The 23979-nt window shown below is 32.6% G+C and overlaps 2 protein-coding genes across 2 annotated transcripts; both read right to left on the bottom strand.

The window, feature by feature from the left end:
* Positions 1–405: 405 nt before the first annotated feature.
* Positions 406–9018, bottom strand: LOC140807000 (delta-1-pyrroline-5-carboxylate synthase). The gene is made up of 20 exons (XM_073163631.1): positions 8829–9018; positions 7828–7899; positions 7627–7730; positions 7178–7280; positions 6873–7034; positions 6429–6706; positions 5208–5358; positions 4947–5111; positions 4787–4864; positions 4172–4261; positions 3564–3650; positions 3355–3441; positions 3164–3260; positions 2941–3044; positions 2786–2861; positions 2244–2394; positions 2054–2122; positions 1884–1950; positions 1742–1812; positions 406–738 (listed from the first exon to the last, which is right to left on the bottom strand). The coding sequence occupies exons 1-20, from the start codon at positions 8886–8888 to the stop codon at positions 657–659; spliced, it is 2154 nt and encodes a 717-aa protein (XP_073019732.1). The 5' UTR covers positions 8889–9018; the 3' UTR covers positions 406–656.
* A 1145-nt stretch (positions 9019–10163) lies between these two features.
* On the bottom strand, positions 10164–18929 carry LOC140806871 (receptor-like protein EIX1). The gene is given in 5 exon segments (XM_073163391.1): positions 10164–11042; positions 11045–12390; positions 12392–12780; positions 12842–13206; positions 16251–18929. Coding segments are annotated over 5 exon segments (4959 nt in total). The 5' UTR covers positions 18911–18929; the 3' UTR covers positions 10164–10843.
* Between the last annotated feature and the right edge of the window lie 5050 nt (positions 18930–23979).

Here is a 23979-nt window from a genome sequence, read left to right as displayed (position 1 = left end):
GAATGTTCTTATACCTTCTTTCGTCGTTCAAATTATCTGGTTTCATATGATTCAGTAATCAAGTCAAGCATAACCCATCGTGCTATATATATATTACAAGAATAAATAATTTTTATTTTTAATATTTACTTATTAAATAAGCAAAAAATCATTATTTATCTCATATACTCTACCAAGTACTTAAAAGTTTGATCTATCGTGCCAGTGTTTTTCATCTGTATTAACCTTTTTCACTTCATCTTTTATACAAATAAAATAAATATTTTTTTTGTTAAAATAAAAAAGATTTAAAGACTAGCAATAAGTCACATTCAGACATTGAGTTTTACAAGAATATCAGTCAAGCAAACACAACACAGAAATCAATTAAACTCACAATAGTAAGGCTGAATGAACTCGAAAATCTCAAGAATTCAAATATATTTCGAAATGAATATTCTCAAACCATATAATTTCTAATACATTACTGATCCTGCAAGTTCTCATTCTTGCAAAATTTGATCCTTCGAAATCTCAGTTATAATACACTATGACCACTAAATTCTTCTCGTCAAAGATCAAAGTCTCCTTTCATACCATTCACGCTCAGCGATTTCCGGACAATTAACAAAACTGCGGGTCGGACACCATTTCTTCATGATGTAGCTTGCTTGGCCTCAAGATTTCAGACTCAAGTCTTTGTGAGTATAAACAATGCCTTTATCACCGTTCACCACCTGGCCATTTCCTCTAGCAATCCTATTATCCAAACAAGAACATTCAAGTTTAATTGTCACAGGAGTTTTTCAGTAAGGTGCTCGGTTGCATTTCAATTTGAGTTTTGAAAGAAGAATTAGGAAAACACAAAGGTATTTACCATCGGCACTCGTTTATATAAATAATATTTTGAGATATTCTTATCTTTTTCGACTGGACACCGAATCCAATTCATTGTTGAATGACAAGTAGAATAGTTCAAGTTAGAGTAATACAGAAACCCACACACATGGAATGATTTTTATGCCAGTTACTGTCTTATCTGGCTCCAAACGTGCTTTTTTTTTTTTTTTTTTGCATTTTCTTTTGTACAAATTCAGTGGTATTTTTACAAAGCACCAAATGGCTCTGGACCTTTGGCCGATGGTACAACGAAATGCTCTTTGTTAACGTTTTCATTAATCTCAGTCACTCGTCTGGCACAAATCAAGGTCAGTCATTTAAAAGAAATAAACCAGGAATCTAAACCGGTCAGAATAGTTTACAAAGCCTAGGGCATTCTCAAGACCCACATTACTAGATTTTTTTCTATCGTCAGTATAGGTGTCAAAATTCAGATGTAAATGGAGCAAGTGAAGTAGAAAAATCAGTGCAGAAACTTCAAATGTTCAAAGTCCAGAGGAAGAGATATTTTATCAACTAATGGAAAGACGACGAAACTGCAATCAGTACAGCTATATATATGCAAGTATTATGAGTATTCGTGATCTATCTCCCAAAGAAATCATTAGAAACTTCCAATTCAAATCGCAGGTAGATATATTGACAGTAGAATTATTTGAAAGAACTTTTAGTTCATGTACAATAGAGGTAAAGTAACTAGTCAAGACATATTCTGCAATAATTTTATCTATTATTCAAGCATGATTCGGACAAAGGAAGTGTTCCGTCGAACTACGCTTAGGCCAGACCGTAGAGTGACAATGAACATCATCAGGAAAATATATATTCAATTTTGCCACAACTAAAAGTCTTTTAGGCATACCATCTTATTGTAAGCAATCCTTCAACACCCACAGGACCTCGAGCATGGATGCGACTAGTACTAATGCCAACCTGTCAAGGACAACAAATACGTGTGAATAACACGTATCTACAACTGATTCAACAGAATTCTAATAGCATACCTCTGCGCCTAGTCCAAATCGGAAGCCGTCAGAAAATCTCGTGCTTGCATTGTGAAATATGGCGGCACTGAAGAAGTAACACTTAATGCTTAGTTAATTGAAGTGTACAAAATGCAATCATACTTACACCCTCATCTTTCAGAATTTGCCTCAATTGCAAGGTCCATTACCTGTCAACTTGACTTAAAAAGATTTCTGCAACTTCGGTATCTTCAGTTATAATGCTGTCAGTATGCGCACTGCCATTGAGAGAGCCTGATTATTTTATCTGCATCCTCTTACAATAACAAAAACAACCGCCATACAAAGCCCAATAAGTCAAACACAAAATAACTAAAGGATTTCAAAACGCTAACATGCCTTCCATGGAGATGAATATGATCAATGGCAGCATACACATCATCCACAATTTCAACAGTGCATGCGAGTGAACTATATTCATGGTGCAATGAACGAGCCTGTGGAATATTTAGTATAGAGCTTGCTCGAGGTCCACCAAATATTTTGACACCTGAGATGTATGCACGTCATTTGTAACATTATAGCCAAAACAAGGATCGTTTAGAGGGTACATGCCCAAAATATGTATTTAAATCAATGTCCAATGTGTTTAAGATCCCTTACACACCAAATTAAAACACTTCTTATAAGCTTACAGTAAGAGAATGGTTCAAATTTTATTATCATTAATTTCCAATCACCCCCAGCGTGAAAATATGGACAATTATAAAATAGTCGGGTGATAAACATGATATTGGAATTCAGAACATGTTCATACAGATCAATGATGAACTTTTTGTCATCAATTTCTCAAACCAATAAACTCCAATTAATTTAATCACTCACACAAAAAGGATTTTGGGGAGTGAGCGAGGGGTGGGAGTGTTTGGGAAAAGCCCAACCTTTGATTTGAAGTTCCACAATAAGTTCATTTAGACCCCGAGTCTCTACCAACTCCTTATGAACAAGCAGTGTTTCCTTCAAAATATAGGAGCACTCTGGTAAGGGGTCTCTTAAATTTTTCAACAAATGTGTAAGAATGAATAATTGAACACACCATTGCATTACAAGCAGCAGGATAATCGGTTTTTGCATCTAAAACGATCTGCTTCGCCATATCCATATTAGCTGATTTATCTACATAAACATGACATATTCCATCTGCGAAGAAAATAAAATAGCTATTAGATTTTCCAAATGCAATGCATGCATGATTACTTGATCAAGAGTAATTAACATTAACATGCAAATGTAATAGTCAAAATTAAATTACACCTTACCAGCATGACCGAGAACAGGAATCTTGGTTGAAGCCTTAATTTGAGAAACAAGTTTATTGCTGCCTCTCGGAATAACCAGATCAATTACATCATCCAGCTTTGCCAAGGAAAAAAAAGATTAGTTCCAAACTCATGTTCTGTGGACTCATCCAGGTTTTAGTACAATAAAACAAAAAATTAACTCAATCCACCTTAAGCAATTCAGGGATCTCTTCTCTGGAAGTAACAAGTCCAATAAGCGGTTCTCCAACACTTTTTGGGATGGCGGAAGTAATAATCTAACCAACGAAAAAGGACACGACAAAATGTAGAAAATGAAACAAATAAAAAATGTCAAGACACGGATAAAACATTAGGTCAGAAGAACAAAAAAAAAATCTAGTAGTCACATGATTAAAACCTTATGCAGGATTGAATTTGTTCGTCTGGCTTCTTTTCCACCTTTTAAAAGCAGGCCATTCCCACTCCGAATTGCTAATGAAGCTATCTGTTAGAATTTTAAAAATGGAATGAATATACATTCTTCAAGTCCACAACAAGTCCATAATTTAGATGCTTATGATAAACTTTTTGTATTTTTAAAGTAGTAGGAAGAATCATGAGAAGCATAAAACTGGATAGGAGGAAGAAGATATAAGAAAAATAATTCATGCAATTTCCGAAACTAGCTAGGTATGTTCATAATAAATTTTTCTTGTCAGAAAAATATTCAAATTTTAAAACAGATAAATGCGGTAACAAGTAGAAAATTTGGAGTTGTTCAACACGGTGAAACAAGGTAATGAGGATAAGGAATGACAAAGGTTTAAGGTTTTAAAGTCATTCAAATGGAATAGATCATAAGAATAAATCATAATACGATATCAAGGTTCAAACTAATACAGGACGTATGTCGAAGTTCAACTTTTTCCTTTTTTTTAAGTTGATAACACAAGTTATTATTTAACATTAGTTGAAAATATTGGAATTACACGTAGATGGCCTACACGACAGAGTTAAACATCTTACTTGAACCAGTGCATCAGGTCGAGACTCAAAAATGATCAAAAGAACACCCAATGGGGAAGACATCTTCTCCAATATAAATCCTTCTGAAAGCTGCGGTAATAATTGCCAGAAATTCACAACCATTTGCCGTTCCAATATATGTTCAGTACAAAGAGACACATAACAACTTGAAGCTCTCAACTGCCAGAAGAAAACCCAGCCAACTAAGGAGCTCTTTGGTCTCGGATCAAGATTTTCATCAAGCTCAAGTTGGTCACTTAGTCCAAGAACAAGTATGTAAAATAGAGGATTGATTAATTCGAAATTTTGATAGTGATATGTAATATGGAGTGCAAGTGTGCCACATTAGAAAACACAAGCACACAATGGCTTAGTTTGAGTTTTTCTAATGTCTTAAAACACATTTTAACATGTTTGTCACTCACTCTTGGTTATACACGGTTTGGTTTTAATTTGAGATTCTGTTTAAGGACAGCATACATAAGATTTTACGTTTTCCTTAACGGGAAGCTGGAGTGTAGTATTTTGGACAAGGTTTACAGATCATAAACCCAGTCAGCACATAATTTCTTTCATGCTATAACCACCAAGATCTACAATAGCCCATTTCCTTACCTCTGTTTTCTTCAAAACTCGTCCGATCGGCTCCTCCATGTTTGCAAGCACGCGAATAGCATTTGAAAGACTTGAAACCTACAAATGATATAACCTTTTATAAAGAGATAAATGAGATCTAAAGTCCTACACAAATCTGAAGTTACAAGCAGTATCTTACCTTACCAGGCTTCAAAGCCAGCCTGGACACCAAAGCCTTTTCATATCCAGCTTGCTGTGCCTCAGAAACATCAGTTTCATTTTCAGCTAATATCAGCTTTTCACTCGCTTCCAGAGCATCAGCTACATCCAGCAAAATTTTACTCCTTTCTTCTGAAGGCATAGCCTACAAGGTTATGAGGTAGAAATAAACAAGATCAATTATAGCACTTGCAATTTTTTTAGTGGAAACTAAAAAAATTGTGCAACTTCAAATGATTACCTGCAGTCGTCTTGAACTTTCCCTAGCAGAAACTGCCATTTCACGTGCTCCAATATCTCGTTGAGGGACCCACTTATGAGCATCTCGATGAAACAACGTGCCAATACGCTTTCCATTTAAAACTCTTATAATACTGTCAGCAGCAAAACCACTACAACCACAGAGATAATGGGGAAGAGTGGGAGACACAAAAAATTTAAAATCTTGTAAAGAGTAATTTTCTATCATAATGCACAGAATCCAAGTTCCTTTCAATATGCCATTTGTGTATATAAGAACAATTTAAATGTAAATTCTATTTACAATGTAAATTCTATTTACAGCTTGTTGCAGTTGATGAAGTGATAAACTTCTAGAGTTTACTGCATGACACAGTATAGTTACTATAAGTGATTCATTTTCCAATTTAAGAATAAATCAAATGCAGATTCCTTTTCTTGCAATTGATGAAGAAACAAAATTAAGATTTTACTCCATCGACAAGGCAGAGTTGCGAGAAGTGAGCCATTTTTCCCCCATCAATAATTATTTTATTGATTGATGTTGGATCTAAAATATATAAAAGTTGAATCCCAATGAACTTGTTTATGCAAATTTTGATTTTTTTTAATTCAATAATCCCGGCAAACAAAAGCAATTGGATATTATAGAGCCTAGGTGTAATACATTGGGGATATTATAGAGCCTAGGTGTAATACATTGGGGAAGGCACATTACTTGGGCGCATAAACATACCTTATCCTAAATTTTCAAAATTCTAAAAATCCTCATCTTGTACCACCTAATATATACGTCTCAACTCTCAAACCACTGGATGAAAGCAAAACAAATTTTAATTGTTGTATAAGTGAAAATGAAGAATGGCTACCTAGCATTTCACCTTGGATTTGCCATTAGTATAGTTAAGATGTGGTTAAAGTTGCTTCGAGTCTATAAAAGCACACAAGGGATTGTTTTTGACAGCAAGGCACATGGTTTATTGAAAAACTAAGCCTTTGGCTCAAATGTAGGCACATAGATCTAGCATTGGTGAGCCTTGAACCTACCTACCTTGAGAGTTGTTAAAAACCATGCCAAGAATCTTGAGAGTTATTAAAAACTATGACAAGAATGATATATTATTGAATTGAAAATCTCAAATTTCAAGTTTTGTACATTTTGGGATCCAATGATTAAGGTCAAAATAATAAATTTGACATTTTTTTAAAAGAAGCAGTTTACCTAGTAATAACAACTGGAATGCCAGCATGAGCAGAATAAACTGCAGCTTTTACTTTGGCAGTCATACCCCCTCTTCCAACCCGAGACTTGTCTCCAAAAGTTATCACTCCCTCATACCTATCCTTAATGTAAGTGTGAATTAATTCGGAATGTGGATCACTTGGAGGACCACTATAAAGACCATCTACATCACTCAACAATACAAGGAGGTCAGCTTTTAGCTCCATAGCTAATAATGCCGATAAACTGTCATTGTCCCAAAATATTCCCGAAGAGTCCTGCAAAATGCGATAAAGCAGGAAAATTGTATGAAATTGAGATTGTGGAATAAAAGTTGTGTAAATACATTTCTATCTCTGTAGGAATATTATAAACAATTTTTAATCCCCTTGAGGCTGTCAACAATCTCATGAATGTGAAAAGGCTGTCAATATAAATGCATACTTCATAAGGAGCCTTCCGGGTACTGACTGCATCATTTTCATTGAATATTGGAACAACCTTCAGAGAGAGCAGTGATTTCACAGTCTCATTCAGCTGCTTCCTAAAATCTGGATCTCTAAAGTCGTTATCAGTAACTAGAAGTTGTGCTGATGTCACATCCAACTGCATGAGAAAAGCGAAATCATCCAGAATAACTAACATGTGTGTAATGACTAACACAACCATTGGAAGAAGACAGAGCATCCTCAAAAGCAGACTAAAAATAAACAAAAAATTGCATTAAGGCAATGAAATTGTGATTTCACCTGACTGAACAAAGTATCATAGAGAGCCATAAGGCCATTTTGTCCAACACCTGCACAAGCTTTCCCATCAAGCTCTACTTGTGGTTTTTGCAGATCAGCAAAACTGCACGAATAAAAAATCAAAGTTCACAGTAACTGTGGAGAATACATGGAAAAATTGGTTAAAAACATTGCTAAAGTCGAGAATTTTCGAAATAATGCCATCCTAGGAATTTGCAATTTGACAGTCGCATGAAGTTCAATCAAGATCCTTCAAAAATTTTAGCAGTATAATATGATCTACAGAACAGTTCCGTAACATGTCCACAAAGATGTTGAATCGAGCTCTGGGATTACTACAAAAGCACATAGCTACGAATTCCTATATATAATTCTGAAGGCGAAGCTTCTTTCACAAGTGCTTAACACTGTAATCTAAATCTAAATAGCAAGAAATATTAAAAAAGGACCTGCTGTTGAGTAATTTCCTATATCTCAGCCGTTGACGACCAACACCAACAGCACCGGATGTCACCAAAATAACCTCATATCCCTGAGAATTCAGCTCATGAATCTGTATTCGAAACTCAATAAATGAGATCAAGAAAATAAATTGTCAACTGATAAACCAAATATTAAAAATTTAAGCCTTTTTTAATCCTCTTATTCACCTGCTCGCAGAGTGCCCCTAATCTTCCAAGAGCTAACCTTCCATCAGCTCGAGTGACAACAGCAGTTCCAACCTTGGGTATGTAGACAAAACATCGGAGAAAACTTCAAAGTTCACATACAAGGATTTCAAAGTACATAATAGAGATAACAAAAGGCAAGAAATAAACATTAAGTTCAATTAAAACTATGATGTAAATATTCAATTTAAACAGAATGAAAGCCATAATCACATAATCAACACACGAATTCAAGTTCTTTATGCAGAAACCTTTGCCTTTTTGTCGATGAAATCTTAATCCTCACACTTTCAAACGAAAAATCATGAATCTTATGCCACACAACAAAACATTTGTCACTAAGTGAAGTCAAACCTTGTTTGAAGCTTAAGGTACTATAATGAGATTCACCCCCTAATTTTAAATTACGAACATCTTTTTACCCCATAACTAACAAAGACTAAGTCCAAAAATAGAGCAAGCCTGAATGTCCAATGATGAACAAATTAGGTTGTGATACTTACATTCATAATTTACCCCCAACAATCATAGCATAGCCACAGCTTTTTAAAAAAAAATACTCAACCTTCTTTCCATTCCCCACCCCATTACAAGAACTGCTAAATTTCCAGAATTGCTACAAATGCATAGCATCTTGTTCTCTGCTTGGACCACAATTAGAATCAGCTCTGATATCCCGATCACAAAAGATTCTACCAAACAACTTAGTAAACCGAAACATTCAGAACACGACAAACAAACAGAACTCTAAAATCCTATTTTTGAGTATTGACAACGACTTAACAGTCATCCAAGTTTCTTTACAAAAAGAAAGAAAGAAAAGCCAAAAGCAGACTCAAACTTCCCCGCCATGGAAAAATCAATGCCCATGAATCCTCCATAAAAATAAATCAACGTATCAAAACAAAACCAATCAAATGAAGCCCACCAAAATTAACCAAATTTCCAGCAAGAAAATGCAAGAACATCAAACAAAATGTGACCTTCACGATGACACGCTTAACGTCTCTTACAAACGAACGAGTCGAATCCACAGCCTCCATTGTTTGGCTGCAAAAAAGACTGGGTTTTTCGTTGACGAAAGACAGCAGACAAAAAAGTTCAGTAAAGTACTAAAAAATTTCTGGAATAAACTGAAAACGAGGAGACCCCGTGAGCAGTAATTGTATTTACGTAGGGTGTGTGGTTGAGTGGATTAAATAATGATAGATTAATAGTCAAATATTTATCGTTAAAATTTTAAGTTATTTTAATAATTATTTTGACAGATCCAATTTTATGGATAATTATTTGATTAATAAAATTGGATCTCAAATCGGGTCAAAATGATTATTAAAACATCTTAAAATTTTAACGATAAATATTTGTCTATTAATCTATCCTTATTTAATCCATCCAACCAAACACATCCCGGGGTTTTGCACGTTGTATTTGTATATGGTTACATGTATTTGTACTACCTAATTACATGTAATCTTTTTAAAAAAAAAAATATATATTTCCATAGTTATTATTATTATTATAAATTATATATATTTGGTAACTGTTTTAATTAATTAAATAATTTTTTTGTTAGACGGTCTCACGAATATATTTTTGTGAGACGATCAACCAGGTCAATATTTAAAACGAAATCTAATATTGTGTGCATAAATTGGGTCGTGTTGGAGATTTATATCACAAAATTGATCTATGAGACAGTCTCACATACATTTTTTGTGACTATTTATATATACCAATATCCCTAAACATGTAACGCTTTTTATTAATAATTATTGTTGTAGTTAAGTTGATTATTTATTATTTGTTTAGATAGTGTGTATCTTTTCCAATTTTAATATAAATAATTTAGTAATTAGATTAAATATATATGTGTAAATTATTTTGTGTGACAGATGATAGTATTGTCATTTGAAATTAATTTGTTTAGTGAGATACGAGTAGTTTTGCATTTAGAAAATATCAAATATTAGGGGCATGTTTTCTATATGACAGTATAAATTCACACAACTAGTATCACATATTTAATTACATTCCTTATTTGAAATAGTTCTTGCATTATTTTTATTTATTTTTAAAATCAAGTTATTAATTTTATTTGGTGTTTTTATCTTTTGTTTTGTTTTTTGTAAGCATCATGATGTAAGTGTATGCATGTATAAGTTGGCTTCTTTTTTTTAAGGTGGGGAGAAATTAGTTATAATTGGGCTTTGAACACCATATTTCATCTAAAACTTGAAACTTTGGTCAAAATATACTATTTTTTTACCAATGCAGATGTATGGCTTGCAAATAATTGTTTGCGGCCAAGTTTCAAGGAACATGCTCGCATGCTTATGGTTGAGGTATTATGAATTATTATCCCTTGGCTCGTTCTTGCTGCGGCGACAGAGGCATGGCGATTACTTTCGTCAAATCATAACAAGGCACTGTTATTCCCAAGGAGTTTATTGGAGTGGTGGGCACTAGGACATTTGCTGCTGCTGGAGGTAAAGCCAAGAAAGGTTCAAAAGGTGGTGCTGCCTCAACCGTTCCAAAAGCTCTAACATTTGAGCAAAGAAGTGAAGTCCACCTCGGTTTTTGGTGACAATATCCTGAAAGATGCATGGGCAAGATCCTAAAATCTTACCGGATTCGGAGTACCCGGTTGGCTGTGGCACTTGTTGGATAAACGCCCGGCTCTCAGCGAGCTACGAAGGAAGGACCTTGAGACTTTTTTCCCCTGAATTTTGTGTTCATTATGATTAAAATCCATTTAGTTGGTAGTGACTTCTTGAAATTTTTTCTATTGCTTTTTATCTGTTTCATCTGCAAAATCAATCGGATCTCAGCAATTCTTTATTGAAAGTTGAGAAAGATCGTTATGATGAAAAAATTCTAACGTGAGAGAAGAATGAAATGACAGCAAAAAGAAAACACAAACATTCCAAGAAATGAAAATGCGGCACACCTCTCTCTCTATACATAGCAAAAGGAAATACAATCTTGCAAAAAGAAATTATCTAGATCTTCTCACCGCTTTCCGACACAGGCTATCAAAGAAATTGAAATATGCATATCTCCAAGATTTCCTGAGTAGCAAAGTACCAACAACTCCCCAGAATCCAACAATGAAACCCAACACTATCGTTATGTAAAATTCCTTTAAAAAAGATTGGTTCGGGAAGGCATCACCACTCGCATCGCCTTTGTCTTGTTTTCATGATCACCCAATGGAGGGTTGGGGCCATCCTCGGGGCACCTTGGCATAGGGGGGCCGCATAGCCCGATGTTTCCAGCATATGCTGATGCTGAAAAGCCCTGAAGCTGTGTGCCGGGTGGAATATTACCCGAAAAATTGTTGTTCGACAAGTCGAGAAAGTCCAGGAAAGGTAAATCCCCAAGGGCCATAGGAATCTCTCCCGAAAGTTTGTTTCTTGACAGATCAAGAGATTCCAAGGACTCCATCTGATGAACTGCTGGATCTATGTGTCCTCTCAAATGGTTTCTCGACAAATTCAAAGAAAGCAACCCCTTCATCTGGAAAACATCTGTTGGAATATCTCCCTCTATTTTGTTGCTAGAGAGATCTACGAGTTTAAGAAGATATAGTGTTGTACTGAACTCATACTCACGCCCTTTCAATTCAACAACTATTTTGGCCATTTCTTTGTATAATAGTGGAGGGGAATCAATCATATCACGCACACCATCCGTCAGGCTGCTATTTTTTTGAATCAAATGAGTGAAATTTTCGAAGCAATGGAGGGGGATTGTTCCTGATAGATTGTTCCTGGAGAGATCTAAAATTCGAATTTGTGTAAGATGACATATTTCTGGAGGGATACTTCCAAAAAAATTATTGCCTCGAATATTCAGATACGCCAATCTTGCATAATCTGTTCCTATCCATGTCGGGATCTTTCCTGTTAACTTGTTTCCTCCAACATCAAGAATTAATAAGATTTTATTATTATTCAAACCAAAGGGCAACTCACCAGAGAAGTTATTGTTGCCCAAGAATAGAGCAACTAATCCACTACCCAAAGAATTTGGGATTTTTCCAGAAAAACTATTGTTGGACAAGTCGAGAATGGTCAAAGACATGCTCTCCCAACAATTAGGAAGTTGCCCGGACAACCGGTTGTTCGAGAGATCGAGTAAGAACAACGCATCATAGTTGGATCTGCACAAGGATGAAATTGTTCCAGAAAATTTATTGTCGGACAGATACAGACGCGTGGTATCGTGGTGAAATAATGGTATGAGACCTGAAAGTTCATTAAAACTTAAATCTAGAGAAGGACGAACAAATAATTTTGATGACAAATCAGGAAGTTTGCCACTAATGTGATTATGAGAGAGATTTAAGAATGCTAATCTTGGAAGATAATCCCAAAAACTTTCAGGTAATTCATCTGAAATATTGGCACAAGAGAGATCAAGGTGAGAAACATTACTTAGACTGTGAACCCATGTTGGGAAACGAGGTCCTAATGAATTGTGAGACAAATCCAATATCTCTAAGTTTTGGAGTTTGGAGAGGTGAGACTCAGAAATTTGGCCTTCTAGTAGATTCAAGTTTTGAAAGTTCCCCAACACCTTCAGGCAGTGAACCTGTAATTCGATTGTGTGATAGATCTAAACTTTTCAAACTTCTTAGATTCTGCAGTGAATTTGGAATTCCACCGTCAAATCTATTGCCTGATAGATCAAGATACTCAAGAAAAACAAGTTCATGACCAAATGCATCAGGAATGGGACCATCTAATTCATTATCAGATAGATCAAGGCTAACCAAACTTGTACTAACGTTAAATATCCAATGGAGGGCCAACGAGGTGAGACTACTTACTCCATTTAGATCAAGAAAATAAAGAGATGAAAGAGTAGAATTGGTATATACATCTACAGAAGAAGTATCGTTGGGGAAATGACATTTAAAAAGACAGTTTCCTCAGAGAAGGGATCATCAACAAGTTTCGGAACATAATGGTTTCCAAGCTTTGAGTAAAACTTGAACCCCAAAACTCAAGATGAAACAAAGAAGAAAGATTAGATAGCCAATCGACGTTCTGGATCACCAACCCATCATTGAAAAACTCGAGACCAATCACATGGCCATGCATGTTTCTGCAACTAACCCCTCTCCAACTGCAACATTCACTTTTGTTTTCTTCACTTCCCCATGACGAAAGATCATTATCCGGATCGATGATTTCTTGCTTGAGTTTGAGCAGAGCATGTTTCTCTCTCTCTATACACCTGATCCCTTCTCCATTTCCGACTTTCAAAGTGTACATAGAAACAAGAACAAGAAACATAGACAATGATTTACTATTATCCATTTCTATTCTCTTCAGTTTGGATGTCAAATACCCTCTAGTGCCGCAACAAAGAATTTATATATAGATCAGTTTGTAGCTAGTCCTCGTATCAAAATAATTTGAACTCAATATTTAAACTTATGCCGAGACATAGCATATTGACTGGGAGAGACATTTGGCTCGTAAGTGGAAGACCAGGCGTTGACGCATAAAGAAATTTATGGGAGTGGACTGTGGACCCTATTGGGTTTTTGTAACCAAAAACAAATGGTTTTAATTAATGTGAGAAATATTTTAATATAGTTTTTGCATGTATGTTATTTGATGCTTTATAAATATCTAGAATCTTAAGATTATTACTATATGATTTTAAATATTCGTATATAAGTGTTACATATATAAGGATAATATTTAAAATATAATGATCTAAATTTGTCCGCAATTACAAATTAAAGTTGAGATCTTTAATTTGAAATTGTTAGCGTGGTTCACTTTAGAATGATCTTATTCGGATTATTATTAATGAGATTATAATGAAAACGCTTTATATAATTTGATTATATAGGATTGGAGCATGATTAATTTTGAATCTCTTTAAATTTCCGTATCACTTTGAGATTTCAATATTAATCAATGATGGTCATATATGAGTCAATCTTAATTCTGAGTAATTAATAAACTCCTGTTTATGATATTGTATTTTCTGACATATCGAGTAATGACACAAATTATATGGTGTCAAAGTTCTTGTTACACTGGAAATACAATAAAATAAATAGCTGTGAATATTAATATACAAGACGAAATCCATTCTTTCATAAAAGAAGATAGATAAATGGTTCCCTTAAGTGTTGATTAGGGACTTGAATAATAAGAGCGCTCAATTTATTATTAGATCATAAACATATTGTTCATTAGAGAATCAATGGGACTTAAGGAAAAAGATATAATTAAAGAGGTTAAGAGAAAATTACCAAACTTTAATTATGGATAATTTATGGAGGATTGATTCACATGTAATGACTATATTAATGGACTATTCATTTTGTTGAGTAATTTTATATCTAATTTTTCAAGAGTGCAATTCCAAGTTTATAGTAGAATAACTTTGGAATTAATAAAATTAATATATGTAAATTAAAGAGTTTAATTTATTTTCAATTTTATTGGAGCTTGAAATTATAGGTCCATAGTTCCCCGTGACATCTCCGATTTACTTCGAACACTTATTTATTAACTTAAATTTTTGAATTTTAAGTCATTGCTCAATTTTAATTTGTTTGGAAATCGTAAAGAAAAATGTTTTTTCATTAGCGATACATTTATTTCATCTCAATCAATTAATTTTGAATTAATTGTCAAACAATAATTTGTGATAGAGATCACAAAAAGATATACATTCAAAATATTTAATTTTGAATTATTAATATCAATTATTTTCTCTTTGAAATATTTATTAGATAAATATTTGAGAAACTTATTTTTGAATTATGATAGAGATGGGATCTTCTCTATTATTCATGATGATCCTTGTGATAATATATATATTATAGATTGAGTAGTGGAGGAGATCATGCCTCCTCCACTTCAATCATGTATATCACTTCCCTAAAAGAGGGAAGTGATTTTAAATTTAAACAAAAGTTTGTTTTTATATCATAGATAGAAAATATGATTTTGAGATGAAAAATCTTAACAAATTGAGAGATATTCTACATAATAATATATTTTCTCTTGATTTTTCTCAATGGTTGAGATTTATAAATAGAGAAATCAATGGTTGAGATTTATAAATAGAGAAATATATCAGTGTATTGGTAAGCGAGGAAAAAAAAAGAGCAATATTTTGGTGACTTCCACATGTCAGTTCGTTGGTTCGAGAGAGTAGGCGTGGAAGAATTACGGTGTCTTAATTCAAAGTATTCCAACTTCATTCAACAAAAGTATATTCTATATGTTGTTGATTATTTATTAAATTAATATAGGTATTGATCGTTCAACATTTTGGTGGAAAATGTTGTTTTATACGATTCGATCTATGCCAAGCTTCCGCAAAATATAATTTTTTTAAAAATTCGGTTTGAGAAACCAACAGACCCATGGTTCATGGAGACTGGAGAGAGTCGTATGTGAAGGTTTAATCTTCAGTTATATTAACATTTCACGGAATGACTGTGATAATTATTGTCAGTTTTTACAAAAAAAATATAACAAAATTCAGATTTTTCAAATCTTGAGCAGATATAACCTTAAAACACATATAGACAAGTGTGCGTGTGTTCAAAATTTGAAAACACATAGATATATTTGCTCAAGGTTTGAAAACATGAGTAGATCATTGTTTTTCATGAGAGTTTTTAGCAATATTTCGTGCTTGTATATAACAAAATTTTTTCAATGATTAATATTATTTTGTTCGAATTTTGGTTTCAGTACATTATCTTTTTGTATTGAGCTATTTTGGTCAATTTTCGCCTAAATAGAGTGATTAGACTTGATTATAAGTGATATCCTAATGAAAATGTATATGAAATAAAAAAAAAAAATCCCCAATTTTTAGTCATAGCAGCTTCAGTGACCGCCTAGTTTTTCATGGACTTGTTGAAAAGAAGAATCATATATCGAGACAGTAGTATGTGTGGTTTTGAAGACTATCTGTCAATTTGAAGATTTCCTTTACAGTCAACAATCAAAGTCGACTTGAACAGAGAATTTTTTTTGTCCCAGTTTCATTGTAAGTCATTTCATTCGGATAAATTAGCTAATATTCATGAATATGCCAAAAGAAAGATCAACTATTTATTCATCTTGTCAATCTTGTGTATTCCAATATTCTTCGAGAGCAATGAACTCACGAGAGTCTCTTTGGACAGGAATAATATTTAGCTTTTCATGTGGACTACTAACGAATGTAATTCTTCAACACTAGAGATTCGCCGCCACGAAAACAATCTGGATCATGTCTGAATATTGTGCAGATGTCGAAGTCTGAAACAAAAATCCATATTCAGAGACAATGAATGATGTTGATATGGACTATAAGCGTGCTTAATTAATTGATGGCAAATAAAATTCTAATGTGAGACAAAGTGAAGATACCTGAATCTTCTCCAGTATAGAGCTGCTTTCAAGCACACATAATCATGGATCCGGTCAAAGAAATTAAAATATGCAAATCTCCACGATCTCTTGACTAGCAAAGTACCAATAACACCCCAGAATCCAACAATGAAACCCAAGACTATGGTTATGTAAAACTCCTGTATAAGAGATTGGTTAGTGAAGGCATCATCATTGCTATCGCCATCGTCAAGTTTTCCATGATGATCGGATGGAGGGGGCTCATTGCCGGGGCAAGTTGGGAGAGGGGATCCGCATAGTCCAATATTTCCTGCATATGTTGATGCGTCGAAGCCCTGAAGTTGGATGCCGGATGGAATTTCACCTGAAAAATTGTTGTTTGACAAGTCCAGAATTTCCAGGAAAGGTAAAGCCCCAAGGCTGGCAGGAATCTCGCCGGAGAGTTGGTTTCCAGAGAGATCAAGACATTCCAAGGCTTCCATTTGTTGAATTGTTGGATTTATACCGCCTCTTAAATGGTTTCTTGACAAATTCAAATAGACTAATCCCTCCATCTGAAAAATCTCTATAGGAATATTTCCCTCTATCCTATTGCAAGAAAGATCTATTAACGTGGGAAGATAAAATGGTTTACTGCCTTCATATTCTAAGTGCTGTCCTTTCCACTGAACAAATACATCATCCAGGAATATGTCGATCCCTTCTATCATTGAGGACTGCGTGTTCCTATTATTCTGAATGAAGTAATAGAAATTTTTGAAGCAATGGAGAGGGATTCTTCCCGATAGGTTATTCTGAGAGAGGTCTAAGATTTGAATTTCTCGAAGATTACATATTTCTCGAGGGATACTTCCAAAAAAATTATTTCCCCGAATACTAAGAACTCTCAACATCGGAAGGGGGGTTCCTATCCATGTCGGGATATTTCCAGTTAACTTGTTACCTCCAACATCAAGAACAGCCAACGTTAGACAATTCTTCAAATTATCTGGCAATTCACCCGACAAGTTATTGTTGCGTAGGTGGAGAGTAACAAGCGTTGATTCGGAGCATAATGAGTTTGGAATTTTTCCAGAAAAATTATTGTTGGATAAGTCGAGAAATGTCAACATCGTGTTCTCCAAAGAACTTGGAATCTGCCCTGACAACTGGTTGTTTGAGAGGTCCAGTAAATTCAGCACGTCGTAGTTGGACTTGGACAAAAATGAAATGGGTCCAAAAAATCTATTATTGGAGAGATACAAAAACGTAGTATTTGGGTTAAATGATGGTACGAGACCTGAAAATATATTGAAACTCAAATCTAGAGTAGAATAACCAAATAATTTTGATGATAAATCAGGAAGTCTGCCGCTAATTTGGTTGTGTGAGAGATTTAAGAACGTTAATCTTGGAAACGAATCCCAAAATCTTTCAGGTAATTCATCTGAAATATTTGCACTAGAGAGATCAAGATAAGAAACTTCACTCTGAGTTTGAACCCATGTCGGGAAACGATGTCCCATGCTACAATAAGCTAGATCCAAAAAATCCAACTGGAAAGGAGGAATCCACTCTGTGGTCAAGTTCAAGACCAGTGAATTGTAAGACAGGTCTAGTTTCTTCAAGTGATGGAGTTCGGAGAGATGGGATTCGGATATTGAGCCTTCTAACAAATTAAAAGAAACATCAAAAAGTTCAAGTTTTGAAAGTCGCCCAACACTTTCTGGCAGTAAACCTGTAATACTATTGTGAGACAGGTCCAGAACCTCTAGTGACATCATTGCTCCAACCAATTCCAAGATGGCTCCTGTTAAATGACTATGGGATAGATGTAATTTGCTCAAACAACTAAAATTCATATATGATCTTGGAGACGAATGAATATTACTAGTGACAGGGATCGTGCCAGTGTTAAATAACACCTGGAAGGTCGAGGGAGTCAGCCCAATACCTGAGAGATCAATAGCACAAAGAGATGCAGAAGTAGAATTCACATTGACATCTATAGGAGATGTGTGGTTCGGGAAATTACATCCTCCTAGATATAATTCTTTCAATGAAGAGATTACCAGTATTTTTTGGAACAAAATGGTCTCGATATTTTCAGTAAATTTCAAACCGCTTAAATCAAGAAGAAACAAAGAAGAAAGCTTAGAGAGCCAATCAAGGTTCTGGATCACCAACCCACTACTATGTCCGAGGTCAAGTGTTCTCAAGTTTGTAAGATATCCCAACTGACTTGGCACATTCCCAGAAAAAGAAGTTGAACTAAGATTGAGATGCTGTAACTTGTCGAGCGAACCAATGGATTCAGGTATTTTACCATTAAATTCATTGGAACTCAGGTCCAAACTGATCAAATGATGTAACTCGAATAGAGAATTACTAAGATTACCTGTCAATGGGGAAAAATATGGGTAGAGAGTTTCACTATTAAGGTGGAGACTGATCACATGCCCAGTCATATTGCTGCATACAACACCTCTCCATTTGCAACATTCTTTTTTGCTTTCCTCACTTCCCCATGATGAGAGAACATTAAACATATCGTCAAGTTCTTGCTTGAATTTGAGAAGAGCTTGTCTCTCTTTCTCTATACACCTGATCACTTCTCCATTCCCACCTTTCAAAATATACACTGAAAGAAGAACGAGAAAGATCGACCATGGTTTAGCATTACGTTTTATATTAACCATTTCTCTTGTTATTTTATGATTTTCAATTCAAGGTTGGTTCATAAGTATCATATTTCAAAGAATTTATAGAATGATGGAATTCTTCATAAATCACTTCAATTATTGAAACTACGTATGCTATTAATTCAAGTCAGTTCACACACCCTCTAATATTGGATCGTAGATATTGACCGGTAATAAGTATGTGGGAAATTTATTTTTTTAGTCCATTAACCTGTCCCATTTTAGGTTTTGTTACATTAAGTTTTTCAAAATTTAGTTTTGATATACTAACTTTTAATTTTCGACTGTTTTGATCTAATTGTTGATATGTCATCTCACAAGTAAGCAATTTTTTATATCATGTCAGTATTTTTCGATGTCACATCAGCATTTTTCAATGTCACGTTAGCGTTTTCTGGTGACAATTAGCATTGGGCCAAAATACCCAAAAATCAAAAGTTGGTGTACCAAAATCAAACATTGATAACTTGGGAACCAAAACAAAAAATTGAACAAATTAGTGGACTGAAAATACTCTTTTCCCTAACTATTTTGGCCATATTTAAAAACTCAACCTTTTGATAATTTGACTTGGAATGGGACTTTTTAATACAAGTTTAATGAAAAATTGATATCTATATGAAACCTATAATAATATTTACATTTTTTATGATGGCTTATGTATGGATTTTTTTCTTTGCAAGTGTTTTTGTGGTTTGTTCGACCCTATCCACATGGGTAGTGCCTCAAAACTATTGAGGAGTTGACAGTTGTCAAATTTTGACACGTGTCAACTCTTCATTGTATGGAGTTGACAAGTGTCAACTCTTCAATGGTTTTGGGGCATTACTCATGTGGGTAGGGTCGAACAAACCTGTTTTTGGGAGGTTGGTATACATAACCCGCAACTCATGGTGGGCCAAGTCGGCCACCCTTGTCTGATGGCAATGCGGGGCAGCTCGTTTGACAGCTCTAGATGTTGGTCTTAGTCATAAATCTCTTAACCAAGTTCTAAGACTCGACCTTGATCATTTGACATGGAAATGGACTTTCTAATACAACAATAATGCAAATTTGTAACTATATAATACCTATATAATATACAATTTCCAAAATTATGAATCCGATATCATGCAAGTCATCCATCTTTGAATGGATTATTCCCACTTTAAAGAATTTTTCTACAGTCAATCGGTTATAAATTATAGAAATATTAATGATTTCACAGCAATGTATAAAAAATATCTTTCAAACTAAAAATATATATATTATTATATAAAGAAATAATTTAGTAATCCAAAGTTTAGTTGCAAATTCATCATCGTAATAGCCAATTGGTATTAATCAACTAATAACAGCCAAAAAAATCTGGAATTATATGCTTTAAATGCTTGTAATTAATTAAGGTGTTGATGAAGTCAAAAGAAAGGTAATGTTCGTCAAATTCCACATAAACATTTGCCCACACAACACGACAGGCCGATGCTCTTCCCCATTTCTAAAGTAACTTCTCAGCATTAATTCAGCTTTAAATTGTTTTTCATTGAAATAAATGTTGGGAAAACTATGTGATTTTTATTCATTAAATCGAAGTTGTAAATACTAAGTTGTCAAAGCTATCTATGTATCAAGAATTAAATAATATGAAAATCGGAAAAAAAAACTTATGTCGACGACGAATCACATCAAATCGATATTGTCTTGAACTTGTGACAAGTTTAAGCATCTGATCAAAACTACGAAAGATCTCCGAAGATACAAAGCATGATCGCTCCAATTCACTCTTGTTCTCTACTGTACATTTTTAGAAAACACTCTTGAAGTTTGAGAGGATTTCACTCGTTTTTCTTCATTGATTTTTTCTATAGAATTCAGGATGATCAAAGTTCTTCTTCCCATTCTTCTGATCAACATTATATACTTGGATTGTGCAAAGGAATATGCCAATCTAAGGGATATATGTTGTTCTCCGGTGTTGCCAATGATTAGAGCCTCCGACAAACTAACCATAAGTTAGTTTTCTTGATTTGTATCCTTAAAAATCTTATGATATTCCACAATAGCCTTTGATTATTTGAGTAAACTTTTATATCAAATCTATAGTTTGTCCATCTTACTTTTGGAATTAGAAAGTTGAAATGGTAGAATATTATACATGGATATCTCAGTTTTCTTAGTTTTAGATCTATGAATTCTTAAGAGGTAAAATTATATTATATTCAGCTATCATGTTAAATTCTGCGGTTATCACCACTTTTCTGAGTTTCAGGGTTTTAACTCTTTCTATTTTAGTATTTTTTTCCCTTCTTGTGGTTATTTATGTTTAGTAGCATATGAAGCACGTGTGATGCACGGAAATATAAATTATATTATAAATTTTAATTTTCTAAAAAACAATTTGAATATTTTTGTTATTTATCTTGGTTTAATCTCTTTTTATATTATATGATAAATTAATTAAGAACTTATATAATTTACTTCCAAAATTGTTTCTTAAATTAAAATCCAAGCTGTTGATTTTATGTTATATAATAAATGATAATGCACATAATATATAAAAATCAACCAAATTGTGAATTTTAACAATACATAAATCATAATTTACATAAATGAAGCACACTAAGAACAAATAATTATTAATTTAAAATGTTCATGACTAACTCATCAAAACAATATCAAAACTAATGAATTAATAATATTGATAGTAAAATAACTTATAATATTTAAATATAACATATACTTTTTTTACTTTTTGTTGGGTGCAATAATTGTCCTTACTTGGTAGAGCGATCGAACTGTGGTGCTTGAGCTGCTGTGTGGTTTAAAAGATTTGAGTTGCACCATTACCACCAGCTATAGTTTTTGGTAAAGCGGCAAACGCTCGATCCTACACTTTTGTTTTTAGAAATAATTAATTTTATATCAGAATCAATCTTTTGTATACTAACATTGATAACTATTGAGCAATAGTTAAATACAATCTTAAAATAATAAATAAATTAACATATATAATGAAATACATATTCAGATAAGATTTATAGTAAATATCAAATAAACTCATACAATAATTATTAAATAAAAATTTTAAACTATTGATATGATTTTCACCATTAAAATTTTTAATATAACCAAATAAGTAAACTTTCATTAAAAAAAATGCTATTTTTTATTTGTTGAATTAGTCTGTTTGATGTCAAAATAATTAAATAAAGATATTAAAATATCATATGTAAAAGCTCCAATATTTTGATAAATGTTAATCGATGATCATTATAATTATATTTATTGTAATGATTATGTCATATATTATTTTATAGTAGAAAATAACTTATGTGTCTTTTAGTTGCTTATTAGTATCTTTTTTCATAAATTACATATTTAGGGTTTTGATTGATTATTGATTTTGACGATCAAATCCATGTAATTTTTTTATTTATACAATGTAATAAAATAATCATGTCTATAATGTATACATTTGTTATAGATAATTTTTTTCCTTCAAATTTACATATATATTTTCAATTTTTATTATTTTTAAAATCAAAATCCAAATTATAGATGTATTACATTATTAATTTTCATATGTATAGTTATTATCTTACTTAAAGAAAAAATAGATGCGGATATATAATTTTTTTACAATCAAATAATTTTCATATACATTAGTTAATAAAGAATTATTAAAAAATATAATTTATATTTTTCATCAAGTATTCAGATACGAATCATTGTTATATTTTTTTTTATGTATCTGTGTGTGCTTAGTTCGTATTTACATGTATACATTGGACATTTCAAGCTATTTGTTTTCGATGATTCAATTTTTTTTATATCAAATAAGTCGTAGTATTAAACATTTGGAATCAATTGCTTTTAAAGTTTTAGAATTGTCGCAAGTCAATTTATATGCAATATTTTTGTAATTTACTTGAATGTAATTTTTTTTATTTTCTTAAATTCCATAAATAATTACAAAAACATATATAAATTGAAAATTATAAATCAAAACATCTCATACTACCAAATTTTTTCTACTGAATTTATAAATTTGTTTGATATATAATTTTTTTTAAAAAAAAAGTGCTACTATAATCCATTTTTCAACATCAAATAAAATAGTTATAAAACATGTGAGACAGTGAAGTTAATTGTTTAATAATTATGCCTTAAAATTTATATATTATGAGAGCTGATTTTGGAACTGAAACCAAGAAAATAGTTTAGTTTTGATTCTGGTTCCACCGTTCTTGAGAACTAATGTCGAGTTTACCTTTAGACCCTTAATGTTAAATTTTAAACAATCTTAGTAGATGTTTCAAATACTACCAAATTTTGTGTTTTGAATTTATAAATTTGTCTGATATATAATTTTTTTTAAATGTTATTAAAATCTTTAAATTCTTTATCACAGCTAAACTCTCTGAATTCTTATGAGATATTTATATTTTTATATGAGATTATTGATATATTAACATAATAATTGTTGATATAAATTTCTCCTAAATAATTTATTAAACTATTTATTTCCAATTCTTTGTTTAAAAACAATAAAATATGTTAGTATTAAACTTCATATTATCAAATTATTCTACTATTGCATATATAGTTAATTTTTTCATATATCTTATTGTGATATTATAATTTATTATTTAATTAGAAATCGTACCAAAAATATAAATATAAAATTACATTAAAATCATAAAAAAAAATATTGAGAGAAAATTAAAATGATAAAATATTTAAAGATAATATAAATATGGATTATTTGAGAAAATTTACATAAGAGTTGCTATAAATTACTACAATGAATATATATCATAATAATAATTCATCAGCATTTGTGAGAATTTGTCTGAGAGTTATTTTTTTAACAATCAAGAGAGATGACTTACGGCTGAAGTGGTTGAAAGATCAGATGGAAAGGGACATGACAGCTTTCAACATTAATAAACTGATCCTGACGACCATTAAAATTCTAATGTAAGGAAAAATAAAATGACAGCAAAAAGAAAATTTTAAGAAATTAAAACACGAGTGGGTCTCATGTGAGACCGTCTCACGGATATTAATCCGTAAGATAATCCGTG

Source organism: Primulina eburnea, chromosome 12, assembly GCF_022965805.1.
Source record: "Primulina eburnea isolate SZY01 chromosome 12, ASM2296580v1, whole genome shotgun sequence".
Lineage (NCBI taxonomy): Eukaryota > Viridiplantae > Streptophyta > Magnoliopsida > Lamiales > Gesneriaceae > Primulina > Primulina eburnea.
The sequence above is the reverse complement of the archived record's forward strand: the minus strand, read 5'-3'. Positions and strand labels throughout refer to the sequence as shown.